General features: G+C 39.5%; 1 protein-coding gene across 1 annotated transcript in view; it reads left to right on the forward strand.

Annotated features, from left to right (window-relative positions):
• Positions 1 to 19,943, forward strand: part of LOC150077695 (uncharacterized) — a 110,158-nt gene that overhangs the window by 28,842 nt on the left and 61,373 nt on the right. The window contains exon 2 of the mRNA XM_090384916.1: positions 9,951 to 10,079. Coding sequence (XP_090241042.1) covers positions 9,951 to 10,079 — 129 coding nt within the window. The remainder of the gene's footprint in view (positions 1 to 9,950; positions 10,080 to 19,943) is intronic.

Below are 19,943 nucleotides of genomic sequence, written 5' to 3' on the forward strand. Positions count from 1 at the left end.
TTGTTTATATAGTAATGTTAGAAGTGTCGTCAATAAAATGAGCGAATTCGAACTGCTGGTTAAAACAAGTAACGCGGACATAATAGGGCTTACAGAGACGTGGTGCCACCCGGAAATTGGGAATGATGAGTTTCAGTATGGCTTGTATAATGTATTTAGGAAGGACAAGGTAGATAGAATGGGTGGCGAGGTAATGCGTATTATCAGAAGCAGCCTCAGTGGGACGAGAGCTTTCCCAGATTCAGACTTTGCACATGCTAGTATAGAGTCTGTATGGTGTGAGATAGTTGGAAACAAAGGTATAATGAGAGTAGGAGTAATCTACAGACCAGGTGATTGTCAGGATTATGACGAAAGCCTCTACATGTAAATGGAATGGGCAAGTAAGCGTCAATGTCTTATTATGGGTGATTTCAATTTGCCTCTAATTGACTGGAGTAAATGGGAAGGAAACTCGACATGGGGATCTAAATTTTAAAAGCAACTAGATGACTGTTATTTGTATCAACATATCAGGGAAAGTACGAGAGAAAAGAATATCCTAGACCTCATCATCACCCATGAATCAGATGAATCAGGTCTGACAGTAGAGGAACCAGTAGCAGGAAGAGATCACGGAGTTCTACGGTGGATGATGAGGAGAGTGGTAACAATAGTAAAAGGCAAAGAATGGGTTATAATTTCAGAAAAGGAAATTACGATGCCTTAAGGTACTACATGGCCTCTATTAACTGGGTAGATATCGCGCAGAGAATGAATACATTTGAACTGTTGTATGCTTTTAAAACATTAATCACATATGCCTTGAATGCGTATTTACCATTAAAAAAATAATCCACGAGGAGGGTTCCAAGTTGGATGAATGGTGAAGTTGCCACATTACTTGAGCAGAAAAAGGAGGCATGGAAATTTACAGAGCAATAACAAGTACTGAAGCCTTTAAAAGCTACAAGATGATCTGTAATAGAGCCACATAAAAGTTTCGACAGGCAAAGGCAGTTTATGAGAAATCACTAGCAAACAGAGCAATGAGGAGGGGGGGGGGACATAAGGAATTCTTCACATATCTGAATGTCAAGAAGAGCAGGACAAATCGAACCTTTACGTAAGGGAACGGGGATTCTATAAAATACAACACCTGCCGTTGGAGATTAACTCAACAGTTATTTTGCATCAATATTTACAAATGAAAAACCTTTTGTGGCAATGGGAAATTGTGAGAGCGAAGTTGGAAAATATATAATCAATGATATTTAAATTTCGCAAGATTATTTAATGAAAAAACTTTCGAGCCTACAGGCCAGTAAGGTTCCTGGAGTTTATGGACCATTGCCTTATACAGAGGGATAATGCAGCATCAGCCGAAAAAAAAAAAAAAAAAAATCACACCATTCCCTCCAAAAGCCTGTCCAGTTCCTCCTTAAATTTATTCAACCTATCAACTTCCACAACGACAGATGGAAGTTTGTTCCAGCAATTAACCACACGCTGGCTAAAGGCAAATTTCTGCACATCTAATCTACATCTGTCTTTTCTTAATTTGAATTTATGCTGCCTTAGGTTCGTAATCTGAACAAGTGGAAGGATCCCATCAGAATTCAGCGTGCTGAACCCATTCAAGGCCTTATACACCTCACTCCGATCACCGCGCAGGTGCCTAGTCTCCAGCCACTGCAATTTGCAGAACTTAAACCTCTCTTGATAAGAGGATCCCTTCATTCCCCTCACCAATCTTGTTGTCCTTCTCTGTACACGCACAAGTAAATCTGCATCCTTCCTAAAATGAGGCCTCCAGACCTGTACGCAGTACTCAAGGCGTGGCCTGACCATTGCCTTATACAGAGGGATAATCACCTTCTTTTCCCTGCTAGCAAAATTCCTATGTATCATTGACAAAACCCCATGACCTGCCCTGGCAGCCTCTGCCTTGCTCAGAAAACTTCATATCTGCCTGCACAATTACTCCCAGGTCTTTTTCATTTTCTACCACCTTAAGTGTAGTACCACATAGTTGGTACGTTTCTCTGGGGTTACTTCTACCCATATGCAGTACTTTGCATTTGTCAAGGTTAAACTTCAGTTGCCACTTCTTAGCCCATCTGCCCAAATTATCTAGATCCTGTTGCAGTAGCACACTACCATTACTGTCATTAACAACCCTGCCAACCTTTGTATCATCTACAAACTTCGACACTAAGCCTGATATACCTTCATCAATATAATTGATAAATATACAAAACAACAATGGACCCAACACCGAACCCTGTGGGACTCCACTAATAACATTAGTCCAAGAAGAGCAGCACCCATTGATTACCACCCTCTGTCTTCTCCCACTTAACCATCCTTTTATCCATTGTAGCAACTTACTCTTAATCCCATTCTGCTCCAATTCGTATAATAGTCTTCCATGCGCAACAGTGTCAAAAGCTTTCCTGAAATCCAAATATATGATATCAAAATTATTTTTTGCATCCAGTTCCTTCGTAACCACATCATACTAACCTATCAAATTTGTCAGACAAGACTTTCCCTTAACAAACCCATTCTGTGTCTGAATTATTGCTGCAGTCTTGTCTAGAAGATCCTGCAATGCATCTTTAACCAGTGTCTCCATTATTTTACCCGGAACAGAAGTTAAACTAACTGCGGAAATATACCCTATAATCTTAAGGGAGGCGGCAAGTGAGTGCATTAAACCATTGAGGCTAATTATGCGAGCATCACTAGACACTGGTGAGATAATTCCGTTGGATTGGAAAATTGCCAATGTATCCCCCATACATAAGGGTAGCTCTAAAAGCGAAGTGGGAAATTATCGACCTGTCAGTCTGGCTTCAGTGGTAGGGAAAATCATGGAGGCAATGATCAAGGGTGGTATTCAGGATCATTTGGATCAAATTGAAATTCTCCAGAATACTCAGCATGGTTTTGTAAAGGGAAAATCAGGTTTAAGAAATCGGTTCGCTATTTCGAAAAGGTCACTCACGAGCTGGGTTTAGGGAATAAATCCGAAATTGTGTATTTATATTTCAGCAAAGTTTTTGACTCAGTCCCACATGAGCGGTTACTTTATAAGTTGGAACAGGTTGCAATCACTGAGAAAATCCTTAGATGGATAGCAGGAGGACTTCAGGGCAGGAGGCAGAGGGTTGTGATTAATGGCTATTCCTCAGATTGGGTTGATGTAAGAAGTGGGTTTCCTCAATGGTCACTATTAGGACCACTCTTGTTTTAAAATTTCATAAACGACATCGATGAAGGGGTAAAGGGCCTGGTGTCTAAATTTGAAGATTATGTTAAACTTGGTAGAGTAGTTAATGATCACTGTCAAGCTGAGCTTCTTCAGAGAGACTTAGAGATATTTCCGGAATGGTCAGAATAATGGCAGCTATGCTTTATTCCAACAAAGTGTAAGGTATTACACATGGGAAACAGTAATCCCAAAATAACTCATTCACTAATGTTATTAGTGGAGTCCCACAGAGTTCGGTGTTTGGTCCACTGTTGTTTTGTATATTTATCAATGATATTGATGAAGGTATAGCAGGCTTAGTGTCGAAGTTTGCAGATGATACAAAGGTTGGCAGGGTTGTTAATGACAGTAATGGCAGTGCGCTACTGGAACAGGATCTAGATAATTTGGGCAGATGGGATAAGAAGTGGCAACTGAAGTTTAACCTTGACAAATGCAAAGTACTGCATATGGGTAGAAGTAACCCCAGAGAAACGTACCAACTATGTGGTACTACACTTAAGGTGGTAGAAAATGAAAAAGACCTGGGAGTAATTGTGCAGGCAGATATGAAGTTTTCTGAGCAATGCAGAGGCTGCCAGGGCAGGTCATGGGGTTTAGTCAATGATACATAGGAATTTTGCTAGCAGGGAAAAGGAGGTGATTATCCCTCTGTATAAGGCAATGGTCAGGCCACGCCTTGAGTACTGCGTACAGGTCTGGCGGCCTCATTTTAGGAAGGATGCAGATTTACTTGTGCGTGTACAGAGAAGGACAACAAGATTGGTTAGGGGAATGAAGGGATCCTCTTATCAAGAGAGGTTTAAGTGCTGCAAATTGCAGTGGCTGGAGACTAGGCACCTGCGCGGTGATCGGAGTGAGGTGTATAAGGCCTTGAATGGGTTCAGCACGCTGAATTCTGATGGGATCCTTCCACTTGTTCAGATTACGAACCTAAGGGGGCATAAATTCAAATTAAGAAATGACAGATGTAGAATAGATGTGCTGAAATTTGCCTTTAGCCAGCGGGTGGTTAATTTCTGGAACAAACTTCCATCTGTCGTTGTGGAAGTTGATAGGTTGATTAAATTTAAGGAGGAACTGGACAGGCATTTGGAGGGAATGGTGTGATTTTTTTTTTTCGGCTGATGCCGCATAAGGTCATATATTTGCTTTCTTGCATCACATGCCACTACTACTACTACTACTTGGTGGAGTTCAACTAATCGCAGTACTGGAGGAAAGGGACTTGGGTGTTACGATACGGTCAGACATGAAATGCTCCGAGCATTGTAAATAGGTTGCAAGGAAGGCCCATGGTGTCCTATCGATGATCTATCGAACTTTTGCAAATGGAGATAGGGACGTGATAATCCCATTATATAAGGCTTATGTTAGACCACACTTGGAATACTGTGTTCAAGTATGGAGACCGCACCTAAAGAAAGACATCGAGCTTCTTGAAAGGGTGCAAAGAAGGGTGACTCGCCTGGTGAGATCGGCAAAAGGGCGTCCTTATGAAGAAAGATTTCGAATATGCAGAGATTGGAAACTAGACACCTTAGAGGAGATTTGATTGAGGTGTTTAAGGCTCTGAGAGGCATCAGTAAAATGAATGAGGACGAAATTTTCAAGATTATAAATGATGCTAGAACTAGGGGACATAAATTCAAGTTACGGGGGGGGGAAATGTTTAGATTGGACTGCAGGAAGTTTTATTTTAGCCAGCGAGTTATAAATTACTGTTATAAGTTGCCTACATGGGTGGTAGAGGCTGACAGTTTGGGGAAATTCAAAGGTCATCTGGATAGTACCTTCGGGTCAGGGAAGCGCATAGGATGATAGGTTTAATTTCATTTTTTTATTAATTATTGTTATTTATTTATTATTATTTTTTATCGTTGTTTTGTTCGGTATTTTTTTTTTATTATTATTTTTTTATTTTTGGCTGATGCATCATAAGCCATGGCTTTCTTGTATCATGAGGCCATTACTAATATCTAAAAAAAAATGTCTTGTTTCTGTCCGCCTGGTAGCAGAATTAAAAAGCTCTAACATTTTCCTGAATTGTTTGCTGCGTATTCTTTTTACTCTGAAATTTAGAATTTCTGAAATTGTTATTTGGTTTTTAGGAGCATTAGCAACTAACGCCATATTGCTCCGGGGATATGCGGTGGTCATTCCCTGATCTTTCCGCATCCTCTGCATTTGGTGGTTACGGGCTCGAACCCCCCGTCTAATCAAGAAGCGTGTGTTATACATTGCTGCTTCTTCCCACCTGACTACGGAGGCGCCGGAATTTCTTAAATATGTTCATATTTTGGGCAGAGTTATATTTTACACACCACTGTTTTCTTTTGATTTCATGGTAAAATATGCTCTTTACTACCTTCAGTGTTTGTGTGTTTCTCCCCAAAATTTGAATTCTATGTACTCTCATGAATAATAACATAACTAATATCATTAATTGATTAATCAATTAATTAAGTTATTTATTTAATTTATTGTGTTAAACACATGTTCACGTACTTGACTGATTTCACACAAATTGTAACACTGGATTATTAAGTTTCATGGTGAATTCACAAATTTAGGGAATCTGAAATAATTTCTTTTATATAATGAGTTGTATATTTGTATAATTCTGTATATTTTTGTATTTGTAACTGTATAATATTGTAAATTTTCTGGAAAATTTCTTTTCTTTCAAATAGCTCATTTGTGTCTTTGCAAGTTCTACAATTCCAAATGGCTCCCAATTTTTTTAAAGAAAATCTAACTCTAAACAAAATTTATTTTCATAGGAATTCCTTATTTCAACTTAAATGTTGCCATCCATATTTACGTTTGTTTTTCTAACTAGAGATATGTCCTTTATCACCACTGATAAATATGGCGGACTTGAACTCCGCCATATTTATCACTGGTGATATGGCGGAGTTGAACTGGCACTCCTGATGTCGCCATTCATCAGACATATATTACAACTATTAGTCCTCCGATGGGGGGCAGTAGAGAGAAATTAAGTAAAAATTCATTACGGAGTGTGTGACAAGAACGCAGGTAGAGAACTGAGTGCAAAATCCATGAAGAACCGTGATGTCTAAAGAGTCATTAAGAATTAATATACAAGATTTGGGATTCTGGTCAACGGGTTGTACTATTCTCATTTTTAACGAGTAACCCAGGATTTTAGACTGTGGTCCAGACTGGACGCGTCACTCTCTTGCTTACCTAGAGACTGTCATAAATATTTTGGGACCGAACAGCAATATATTGATCTCATCGGACGTCAACGCAAAATCAAACTTTTGGCACAGCTCTTCTACAGATGCACGTGGCCTTCTCTTGGAGGAGTTCATAATTAATCATTGTGTTTCAATTCACAACAAGCCTAATCACCCTCATACTTTCTCAAGTTATGCAGGAGAATCTAATATAGATATAACGATGACAAACTCTCACTTCGATTTGCGGCTTACTGACTGGACCCTGTATACGGACTGGTGCACCAGTGACCATAGAGTAATCTATTATATGCTTTCCCCTGATTCTACCGTTCCATCTTCACACATTTTCTCACAGCCAGAATTAATAAGATTTTCCATCAGAAACATTGACTGGAATGCTTTTGACTCTTCCATTCTTCTGGACCTTGACGAACAGAAACTTGCTTCTTTTGAAACCTCACCTATTTCTCATCAAGTGAACTATATTCAAAATGCTATAAGAAAAGCGTCATATAAGTCTTCTAGGAAAAAGAGGGTTAACCAGAAGACGTGCTCATGGTGGACGCAGGAGTTATCGCAGTTAAGAAGGGAAGTTCATCAAGCCCGTAGGTACTACCAAAGGCATAGAGACTGGCCCCAAGCCAACGTTAATCGTTTTTACCAGCAGTATTCTTCATTGAGGAAAAGCTACGTGAAGGCCATTGCCTCTCGAAAGCGTGAAACGTGGATGAATTTCGTTCACACCTCTGGAAATGCTAACCCTTGGGGTCTTCTATACAAGATTGTAAGAGGAAAAACCTCTAGTTCTAACATATTTGGCTCAATTGTGGCACACTCCGTGGAAACACTGAATTGGCATGATTCTACAAATGCAATCTTAGATGCTCTTTTTCCGTCGGATGATCCTACCTCAGACTTACCTATTCATTCTAAAATCCGATCAGACAATGAATTTTATGTGTCCTCAACAACCACCGAACCTTTTACGTTGGATGAACTGCAGGCTGTCTCCCATAAAGTTAATGTTCAGAAGTGCCCAGGACTAGATCTTATAGAAAACATTTTTATCATCAGAGTCTTGAAATTAAAACCTTACGTTCTTCTAAACTTATTCAACAGATGCCTTCAGGAAGAAACTTTTCCGGAAATTTGGAAGGTCGCTCTAGTTAAGTTGATCAGAAAGCCGGATAAGCCTCCTGGAGCGGCTAGATCGTACAGGCCGATCGCTCTGCTGGCTAACTTGGGTAAATTGCTAGAGCGACTAATGGCCATTAGATTGAATACCCTACTGGTAGAACAGGATCTGCTTTCAAGAAGTCAATATGGGTTCTGTCCCGGACGTTCCTGCGAGGATGCTCTTGTGGACTTTGTCTCTTCAGTTCAAAACTCGGTACATAAATATACCCTGGCCGTTTTCATCGACTTCGAGGGTGCCTTCGACTCCCTTTGGTGGGAGAGCATCCTGGAGCGTCTGCGATCGGCTAGGTGCTCCAACCACCTTTACCTTTTAATCCGCAATTACTTTGCCAATAGAACCATAATAGTCAAGGCTAAACATAGCCAAGTATCAAGATCAGTATCTAGAGGGTGCCCACAAGGCTCTATATTGGGTCCTTTTACATGGAACATGGTGCTGCAGCAGTGGCTCTCCCGATCTTTCGGTAACGTCAAAATAATAGCGTATGCAGACGATCTCACCATCTTGGTAAATGGTAACTCTAGGGCCGATCTGGAAAATACCGCAAATTTTGTTCTCCGGGATCTCTACGATTGGACTGTGGCCAATAAGCTTAAAATCAGCTTGTCAAAAACAAAGATGATGATTCTTGGATCAAAGTTGGATATCACTCGTCCTCCGTTGGTCAAGATCAACAACATTCGTCTCCCCATAGTTAAAGAGTACAAGGTTCTAGGAGTGGTAATTGATTCCAGTCTCAATTTTATTCCTCATTTGATAAACTTATCATCTAAAATACGTAGATTTACTGGTGCAATTGTTAGGGTGTCCCGTGTTGAATGGGGGTTCTCCAGAAAAACTTTAAGGATTTATTACAATGCAGGTTTCCTCCCTCTAATCACGTATGCTGCCGGTGCATGGTTTCACAGGGCACGGCTCAAACACCTCATTACAAAACTCGCCTCATTGCAGAGAACCATTTTGCGGTGTTTAGTTAAGGCATGCAGGACAGTCTCGACGCAAGCTCTGCAAGTACTAGCCGGAACATTACCTTTAGACGTGCAAGTTACTTATAGAGGCTTTTTATACAGACTGAAAAAGCAGATTGAGACCGAATTTCTTGGAATAACCATCAACCTTCAAGATGATGCTAAAAGAGAAAGAAGGAGACTGTGGAACGAGTTAGTAAACGTTTGGCAGTCTCGATGGGATACAGCTCCCGTTGGTGCAACAACGAGAAAATTTATATCACCAGTTTCATTTCTTCTTGATAAACGTGTTCGATTGTGGTTCTGCATGGACATATTCACGTCGTACCTGTTGACAGGACATGGATCGATGAACCAGAGTCTTCTTAGGTTCAATTTATCACAAACAGACCTCTGTTCGTGTGGATCGCCAGAGAGTTGGGATCACATCTTGTTTCATTGCTCCCTATATGACGATCTCAGACTTCCTCTTCAAGCACTTACTAATTTTCAATCAGGACAGGAGTCATCTCTGCTTCAAAGCTCGGAGTCATTTCAGATTCTTCAGACTTTCGCTCAAGGCGTATTTCTTCGAAGCCGTTCAGTGTCGACAGATCTCAACAGGATGCAGCACATCGGTCCTGCTGATGCATAGCTGGTTAGATCTCCTTTAATAATACAGAAACTCAAATCCTCAAGAAATGAAATTTTCCTCGGCCTGCAGACAAAATTAAGTGCTTTCTTCCTTTTTTTTTTTTTTTTAATTTTATTTATTTATTTATTTATTTTTATTTTTATTTATTATTATTTTTTTAATTTTATTTTATTTATTTTATTATTTATTTATATAAATGTTTTATTTTAATAATTTTGGTTACAAATCCAGCACCACGGGTGATCATTTTTTTTTCTCCTCTGGAATGGGCCCCCAGAGGATCCTGGACTACCTTCTGACAACATTAGGTGGGTCAGAGTCTCTCTTGAGACAGTACGTGCTTTACATGGACTGGCCCACCTTCCCGTGGTGTGGACGAGTACCCAGAATCATCTGTCCAGGCGACTGATGCTTCTGGGTAGCCAAGCGGCCAGAACAGAACAACAAAACACACACATAATACACACAACCGACGTCACACACATATCTGGCCCATTTGTAGTGATACTGTTCTTCACAGAGACATGAGGCGGAGTTGAACAAACGTTCTAGGAGCCGCTCTTTACATATATATATATACACACACACACACACACACATTACAACTATTAGTAATGATAATGCAATTGTGTTTCTGCTATATTCTTCTTTAGAACAACATATACAGTATACATCTTTATTTCAGGCATTATAGTTGTCCCACCATCTACCCTTCCTGGTATTGAAAGCCTCTGTGTTGAAGCTACCGGATGCAATGACTTAACAAATTGCGTGGTTACCTCGGAAACAACTGTGCTGATCTGTATTAACTCAAGTAAGCAGAACAGGTTAATTATTTATTCATACTAAGGTTGAATTGTTTGCTTGTATATGTATGTATACCTGTCTCACAGTGGCACCAGGACTATTCGTCCATCTCCATCAATTTTCATGTAGAGAAAAAAAAAATCGTCTTAATACATCGGCCTGTAATGTAAATGTGTATTTACCAGGCCTCTCTACCATCAGATGGCAGTCACCAACATTGGCAAATACCACTCGATGCTCGCCCTAGCATAAGGAGACGAACCTGCGTCTACTGCTATGTCAGTGCTAACATAGCACCAGAAAATCCCGCACTCACCAGTGCCCGTGCAGAACCGGCTATTGCCCGCAAAATCCCGCTCCTCGGTTGCCCACAACCCCCCTCCCAAAAATCTGCATCTGAAAAAAAAAAAAAAAATTCAGATGCCAGCAATCCCACTCATCAATTGCAATGTGCACATATCAACCAACATGCAGATTGCAACTGAGAGCCAGCATGAAAAAATAAAATAATAATAATAAGTAAAAATAATTTAAAAAAAAAGTCTTATCTCCTGGAATATAAATCCAAACTGGAAATATAAAATATCCCGCCTACAGTTACCCAGAAACTACAGCCTAGCAAAAAAAGAAAAAAAAAAAAAAAAAGATAAAATAAAATAAAAAGAATAAAAAAAAATAATAATAAATAAATAAAATATTTCTCTTTTACTGCTCAGCAAGATCAGAAACTAACATTACCAGGAAAGACATCAGTCTCCGCTTATTAAAGGTCAATCTTGCAAAATATTTTAAGGCATTAAAATACCGTCTTTTTGCGAGGAATGATTTTTCATTTGCAGGAACTAACTCGACAATATTATTTCTTAAATTTTATCTGTCATCATCATCAGCCATTTTCAATCCACTGCAGGATGACAGCCCCTCCAGCAACTTTCCAGTTCCTTCTGTTTTGAGCACTGGCCATCCATTTACTACCCACAAACCCATGAATTTCATCAAAGGCATCGCCGCCTTTGTCTTCCAGGTTTTCTTCTAGCTCTTCTTGGATACCATTCTGTTATTTTCTTAGTCCATCTGTCATCATGCCTTCGAACTGTGTCCTGCCCAAGACCATATTAGTTCTTTAGTTTTTATAAGAATGTCCTTTATATGAGTTTTCTGTCTAATCCATGTATTTCACTTCTTATCTAACAGTCTGATTGCGAATATAATTCGTTCCATTCTTCGCTGCGTAGTTCTCAGCTTCTCTTCCATTCTTTTGGTGAGTGTCCAAGTTTCACTTCCATAAGTCATGGTGGGGAGTAGTAGTAGTGCATGTGATGCAAAGAAGCAAGCTTATGAGCTTATACAGCATCACCCAAAAAAAGAAAAAAAAATCACACCATTCCCTCCAAATGCCTGTCCAGTTCCTCCTTAAATTTATTCAACCTATCAAACTTCCACAACAACAGATGGAAGTTTGTTACAGCAGTTAACCACCCGCTGAATAAAGGTAAATTTCCGCACATCTAATCTACATCTGTCTTTTCTTAATTTGAATTTATGCCCCCTTAGGTTCGTAATCTGAACAAGTGGAAGGATCCCATCAGAATTCAGCGTGCTGAACCCATTCAAGGCCTTATACACCTCAATCAGATCACCGCGCAGGTACCTAGTCTCCAGCCACTCCAATTTTCAGAACTTAAGCCTCTCTTGGTAAGAGGATCCCTTCATTCCCCTCACCAATCTTGTTGCCCTTCTCTGTACACGCTCAAGCAAATCGACTTCCTTCCTAAAATGAGGCCTCCAGACCTGTACGCAGTACTCAAGGCCTGGCCTGACCATTGGCTTATACAGAGGGACAATCACCTCCTTCTCCCTGCTAGCAAAATTCCTATATATCATTGACAAAACCCCATGACCTGCCCTGGCAACCTGTCTGCATTGCTCAGAAAACTTCGTATCTGACTGCACAATTACTCCCAGGTTTTTTCCATTTTCTACCACCTTAAGTGTAATACAACACATTTGGTAATTTTCTCTTGGATTACGTCTACCCATATGCAGTACTTTGCATTTGTCAAGGTTAAACTTCAGTTGCCACTTCTTAGCCCATCTGCCCAAATTATCTAGATCCTGTTGCAGTAGCACACTGCCATTACTGTCATTAACAACCCTGCGAACCTTTGTATCATCTGCAACCTTCGACATTAAGCCTGATTTTCCTTCATCAATATCATTGATAAATATACACAACAACAGTGGGCCTAACACGGAACCCTGTGGGACACCACTAATAACATTAGTCCAAGAAGAGAAGCACATATTGATTACAACCCTCTGTCTTCTCCCACTTAACCATCCTTTTATCCATTGTAGCAACTTACCCTTAATACCATTCTGCTCCAATTTGTACAATAGTCTTCCATGCGCATCAGTGTCAAAAGCCTTCCTGAAATCCAAATATATGATATTAAAATTATTTTTTGCATCCAGTTCCTTTGTAACCACATCATAATATCCTATCAAATTTGTCAGACAAGACTTTCCCTTAACAAACCCATGCTGTGTCTGAATTATTGCTGCAGTCTTGTCTAGATGATCCTGCCATGCATCTTTAACCAGTGCATCGATTATTTTACCCGGAACAGAAGTTAAACTAACTGGTCTGTAATTACTCGTGTCACCCTTCGATCCCCCTTTGTGAACTGGGGACACATTTGCACATCTCCAGTCCGTGGGAACGTCCCCTGAGTCCAAGGACGCCCTGATAATTATGGCTAATGATTTGCTTAGTTGCTTTGTCATCTCCTTTTATATAACTGGATAGATCCCATCCACCTCAGGTGCTTTTCTTATGTTTAACTTCAACAATTTCTGCTCCACTTTGCTTTCAGTTAATACAAAATCATTAATTATCCTGCTACAATTTGATAACCTTCTGCCATTTTCAAACCTTAATAATTCCTCATGTGTGAATGTATATGCAAAATACTCATTCAGTTTGTTTGCTATCTGAGCAGGATCATCAACATTCGAACCATAGATCAAGTGGACCAATCATTCATTCCCTTCCTTTTAGAGTTTATATAAGTAAAGAAATCCTTGATGTTTTTCTTAGCATCTTTTGCCAAGGATTTCTCGTAATCTGCATTCGCCTGCCTAACCTCCTTTGTGACCTGATTACAGACTAGCTTATATCTGCCATAGGCTTCTGAGTCTCTTGATAATTTATATGCAACCCATTCATTTTTCTTCTCTTTCACGAGTCTCATTATTTCATTTGACCACCATTTAGGCCTAAACCTTGAACAATATTTCTTAATAGGTATGTACCTTTTAGTAGCATCCACGATTAATTCCTTGAATGCTTCCCACTTAGAATTTACTGTTCGTAACGTCGTCAGTTGATCCCACTGTACAGAATTTAAGAACTGTCTGAGACTACTGTACTCACTTTTATGGAAGCAAAAACCCTTTCCTTTACCCCTTATGGTAATTAAATCTTTAAGTAAATCCCACGTCAGTACATTGTGATCACTGCCACCTAGTAGTTCCTTTATCTGTAAATTCTTTATACACGAATTATCCCTGCTGCTAACCAGATCAAGAGTATTACTTTCTCTGGTTGCCTCTCGAACATGCTGCTGCAGAAAACAATCATCCAATAAATTCACAAATGTCTGACTAGTGTGTGAGTGACTAACCCACAAGTACCAGTCAATATCTGGGAAGTTAAAATCCCCCATTATAAGACATTCCGATTTACTAGCCCACTCTATTTCTCTGTACAATTGTTCATTGTACTCATTCGAGTCATTAGGCCTATAGCAAACTCCTACTCTTATATTTGCTTTCGCAGTGCTTATGTCACACCAAGCTGACTCAACAGTGCACTGTCCATCTATATCAACTGGATGCACTTCTTTTGATTTTATGTTTTTCTTAATTAACAGCATAACACCTCCTCCCTTTATATCCTGTGTAGCCTTTCTGTACACATTGTACTCCCCAAATTCCAGTTCAGCATTCCTTATATCTGTGTGACCCCACGTCTCTGCTATATCCGCCTTTGATGTCTTGACCAACACTTCAAATTCATCAAATTTATTTATTATACTTCTAGCATTGGTATACATGCTCCTACTCCTATTCCTAGTTATCCTAACACATCCCATATACCCACCTATTTCAGGATGACTGCCATCCGTCCCTGAAACCCCCAACACCCCACGGTCCAGGTCGCTACTTATTCTAATAGAAGTTGTGCAAGAATCACCTTCACCTCTGCCTACGGCTACTGTTAAACTATTAGTCCTTGTATCCCCCCAACCTATCTGTTTTCCGACCAACCTAACACTGCCTCGATAGCATCGACAAATATTCTTGCACCCTTTCTGTTTAAGTGTATTCCATCCCTATAGAAGCAGTCTCTCCTGTTAACAAGTACAGTCCTGGCTGAAAATAATTCTACCCCTTGAGTCTTGCACATTTTTCCAGGGCCGAATTGATCGACAAGGCTCTCATCATATACTGCCTTCTATCGTGTCTGGGCAGAATTGCAGACACTTTCAAATTCAACCCTAATTCTCGGCTTTTGTTCAACAGTGACCTGCACTTGTTAAGTAATTCTGCTGGACTCCTACTCCTAATATCATTAGTGCCAACGTCACAACTATATCACCTTTTGTGCCCTTAAAAGATGATAACCGCTCTACAACGTCATCAACCTTTGCCCCTGGCAGATACCCTGCTCCTGTTCCACCTATCCTTTTTACAAAGCATGTTTCCCGTTTCCCTAACTATAGTCTCCAACAACTACGAGTTCCTGAGGGACCAGCGCATTCTGCCTTGGGGGTTGCCGCTGTGTTGCGTGATGACCAAATGCAAGCTCTGGCGTTGATGTGGGCAGCTGAGAGCATGATGGGCCCCTCAATTTAGATCTTTCGAGGGCATCCACCCTGTCCTTCAAACTCTCATATAGGCCCATAACAACGCTGAGTTGTCGCCTGATTTCCTTACACTCCTTACATTGCGCACACAAAAAGACATCCCCCCATGGCAATATCATGTTCCGTTCCAGATAGTTCGGCAAACATTTCGCAAGACGTACATTTTTTTACGCTCTGATGCGTTGGAGAATCGCCTCCCTCAGTTCTCCCCCGAGTCACAGCAATCTAGCCACTTTGTGCCCGTTGCTTTGCTGCTCTAGTTTGCGGCATGATACTTTAAATTAATAAAATCAATAAATTAAATTTATTAAATGTCAGTACTATGCTATATAATAGAAACAGTGAAGCGTATTACTCTATAAATTTTACGTTAGAGCTACCTAACTACCTCAATTAAAAATTTGAATTCCCTACAAAAACAATGGCTGCAAGATTCGAACGAAATAACGGTTTTACGTATATAAAGTATTACGTATATCTACAAAAACTGTTTATCTAAATTAAAATAAAAATAACCAGCGTAACTATAAGATTAAGTATTAAGTACAATATAAAACAACAATTATGTAAATACAAAGGCAAACACTGGAGTATACATTGGTTCATTATTTTACGTTTCAGACAAACTGGGATATTGCTCCTCAGTATGTGACCATATTTCCTGAATGCTATCCATCCAAAATTTATTCTTCTCTTCCAGCGATTTATCATTATTACAGCTAATAACTTGTCCCAGATAAGTATATGACTCCGCCTTTTCAATTACTGGTGGTCCAATCATTATTTCCCTTTCTGTGGCATACTTGTTCATCATTACTTTTGTTTTAGCCATATTCATCTTTAGTCCAAAATCCATACTAACTCTGCATAGCTGATTAAGATTTTCCTCTAATTCTTTAGGATCGTGGCTTATGACCACAATGTCATCTGCAAATCGTAAATGGTTTAGGTACTCTCCATTCATATTGACTCCTTTCTGCGACCAGTCTAATCTTCTGAAAGCTTCCTCAAGTGCAGCAGTAAACAGCTGTGGAGATAGTGTGTCTCCTTGTCGAAATCCTTTCTCGATTTTAAATTTCCTACTGTCTTTGTCTAGTCTAATAAATTATGTAGCACTCTCATATATTTTCTTCAAAATCATAATATATGGTGTATCTATACCTTGTCTTTCCAGTGCCCTAAACATTGCCTTATGCTGTATGGAGTCAAATGCCTTTTCATAATCTACAAATGCCAGGCATAATGGTGTTTTATATTCATTTGCTTTCTGCATTAGCTGTGATATTACGTGAAGGTGATCCATAGTTGTGAATCCTGTCCTAAATCCAGCTTGCTCTTTCGGTTGATTCTCGTTAAGTATTCTTTTTAATCTGTTAGTAATGACCCTTGTGAAGAACTTGTAGATGTCGGATAGCAAGCTAATTGGTCTATAATTTCCAATTTCTGATTTATCTCCTTTCTTATGCAGCAAAACTATGATTGCATTATTCCACTGCTTAGGCGTCACACCTTTTCGAATGCACTTTGTGAAGAGCCTTGCCAGTTTTTGTGTTATGTCTCTTCCTCCCAATTTAACAACTCTACAGTAACTTCATCTTCACCCTGGGCTTTGTGATTCTTAATTTTCTTCAATGCATGTTCTACCTCATCAGGAAGAATATCGGGTATGTCCTATGTGTTGCTACTTTGCAATCCATCTTCCCCACTGCTGGCATCATTCCCCTGCTCTTGTATAATTCTCTTTAGTAGTCTTCTGCTATTTGAATTATGCCTTCTCCGCTGTTTATAAGTACACCATCGCTATTCTTCAGTTTCAGTATCATTTATCTTTCTGTATTACTGCTCATGGCTGCTGATTTAAATCCTTTGTTTTCCCTTAATGCTTGTTCTACTTTTCTTGTGTTAAATCTTCTTATGTCCTCTCTGAGTCTCTTTCTAATGGCTTTGCATAACTCAGTATACTCAATTTTCTCCCTGTCAATGTTTTTCTTGCTCTTCATTTGTGGTCTTCGGTTAATCATGACAAGTGTTTCTTGACTAATTTTTTCTTCTTTGGAGTTCTTTTTCCCTATAGGTTTCTTCAGCTTTATCACTTTCAGAAAGTTGTAATATTCCTAGTCGATATCTTGGTCCTGAGCAGTCTGCATAAGCTCAAACTTGTTCTTAACTTCCAGTACATACTGCTTTATCTCCTCTTCTGTTATCTCAAAGACCTTTGTATTATTTACTCGAGTCAGTTTTTTCCTTTCCTTGCATTTGTATCAAGTGTACATCTTACCATTCTGTGATCAATTCCAACATTTACCTTATGCAGGACGGTAACATCATTCACAATATATCTTCTGTTAGTGAGGATGAAGTCGATTTCATTAGTTGTTAATCCATTTGTACTCTTCCCTGTCCACTTTCTGTTCACCCTTTTCTTGAAAGAAGTGTTCATTACTGACAACCCTTGAGATTCTGCAAATTCAACAAACCTTTAACCTCTTTCATTTCTTTCACCAATTCCAAAATTTCCTATAGTTCCCCTTTCTGCGCTGTTTTGTCTTTTCCCAACCTTAGCTTTGAAGTCCCCCATAATAATAGTGTAGTGGGTTTTCTGCTCATCTAGAAGACTATCAATTTCGGTCTCAATTTTGTCTGTGCTGCTCCTAAATAATGTAGTCATACAGCACATGATCCCATGTTTCAACACACGTACAGTAGCAAAACGGGTCAGGTTTTAACCCAAAATAATGCAGCTTGTAATTAAAAGATCCATGTTCCGTCATAAAATATGAGGTTTCCATTTCGGTAAACAATCAGCTGATTTTTTTTTTTTTTTCTTATCACAGACAAAGTTAACATCTGGAAGAAACAAACGGGTAACCTGTCCAGTCTTCCTACTGCACCATCTGGCCTGCACTGATCCATCAAAGCAGTTATTATTAATTTCTTAGCCTTAGACTTAGTTATATCTAAATTATTAGTAATACCCATAAAAGCAAGTTCAAACCATTTTCTAAAATAGTAACAAAAAACTCTGTAAGCAGAAAAGAGATCTAGAGGCGTACCACCAAATATAACCTGAACAGCATTAGGGAAACAGTTTTACACATTTTAAACAAAGGTAGTATCATTTTCCTTTATAGACGATAATTTCTGTCTGAATTTCACGGTGAGTAATCTTGAATACCAAGCATTAGCTCCGTACACAAAGATAGGCAGAAAAACTGCCTTATAGTATAATACAAGAGTCTTCTTACTCAGGCCCCATTCCTTTCTACTAATGCTAATAATAGACGAGGAAATATTTTTAATTTTTTCAACTAAATACTCTAAATGCTGCATAGAAGTCAACTTACTGTCAATTAATATCCCTGTTGTCTTGACCATTGGGATTGTTCCCTTCAATTAATACCCTCGGAGGCCTTCCCACATCTAATCTACCTTTACTACTAAGGTTGAATTGGACATGTGTATATGTAATGGGCAGCACCTAGAACGTTTGTTCAACTCCGCCTCGTATCTGTGAAGAACACTTTAACTACAAATGGGCCAGATGTGTATGATGTAGGTTTGTGTGTGTGTTCTGTTGTGTCTGGCCGCTTGGCTACCCAGAAACATCAGTCACCTGGACATATGATTCTGGGTACTCGTCCACACCACGGGAAGGTGGGCCAGTCCCAGTAAAACACGTACTATCTCAAAAGAGACGCTGATCCATCTAGTGTTGCCAGAAGGTGGGCCAGGATCCTCTTGGAGCCCATTCCGAAGGGTGGAAAGGGAGAGAGACAAAAAAAAAAAAAAGAAAAGTCGCCCGTGGTTCAGGTTGTGGAGAAGAAGAAAAAAATAAATAATAAATAAAGAGAAAAAAAAATAAATAAAATAAATAAATAAAAAAATAAATCATTAATAAAAAATAAGTAGACAATAAATTTCAATAAGACCATATTGGAGTGACGGTCGTGTTCCAAGCCGCTAAGTGGATTTTTCTTATTTATTGATTTGAAATTATTGTTTTTCTAAAACTTTTGATTTAAATTTAGTAGTATAACATTATTTTGTGATTTTTTGATTAATTTGGTGTATTTATTCTTTACTCGGCCTTGTAAAAGTATCGGTAAGGTTTTCCACGTGTTCGTAACTACCGCTACCGTTAGTAACTTCCCGCCATTGTGATACCGTACTAGATATACCGTAGGTTATATACCGTACTAGATAGCGTTAGTTGAACTTCGTTAGCAGTTAAATTGTACGTTTAAATAAATACATATAACGACTTAGATTACAAACGTAATATAATTAATAACATAACATAATTAATTAATAAATTAATAGAATCATGACTCAGACCAGAGCAGCAAAGCAAAAGGCTCAAGCTAATGGAAGTGCTGTGGCTCAGAGCAGAACTGAGAGGGGCAGTTGTCCTCTGACTCACAGCCTTATAAAATGCACTGTTTGCTTGATGTTTGCAGAGCAATCGGATACGGGACATGATACTGCCAAGGGGGATGTCTTTGTGTGTGCGCGATGCAAGGAGTGTATCGATATCAGGCAACAACTCGGCGTTCTTGTGGGCCTATATGAGAGCTTGAAGGACAGGGTGGATGCCCTCGAAGAAACTAAATTGAGGGGCCCATCAAGCTCTCAGCTGCCCACATCAACGCCAGAGCTTGCACTTGGGCATCGCGTGACACAGAGACAACCCCTAAGGCAGAATGCGCTGGTCCCGAAGGAACTAGTAGTTGTTGGTGACTCTATTGTCAGGGAAACGGGGAACATGCTTTGTAAAAAAGATAGGTGGAACAGGACCAGGGTATGTCTGCCAGGGGCAAAGGTTGATGACGTTGTAGAGCGAATATCATCTTTTAAGGGCACAAAAGGTGATATAGTTGTACACGTTGGCACTAATAATATTAAGAGTAGGAGACCGGCGGAATTACTTAACAAGTACAGGT

The sequence above is a fragment of the Mastigoproctus giganteus genome, chromosome 11 (assembly GCF_048544385.1).
Source record: "Mastigoproctus giganteus isolate SK-2022 chromosome 11, ASM4854438v1, whole genome shotgun sequence".
NCBI classification, from domain to species: Eukaryota; Metazoa; Arthropoda; class Arachnida; order Uropygi; family Thelyphonidae; genus Mastigoproctus; species Mastigoproctus giganteus.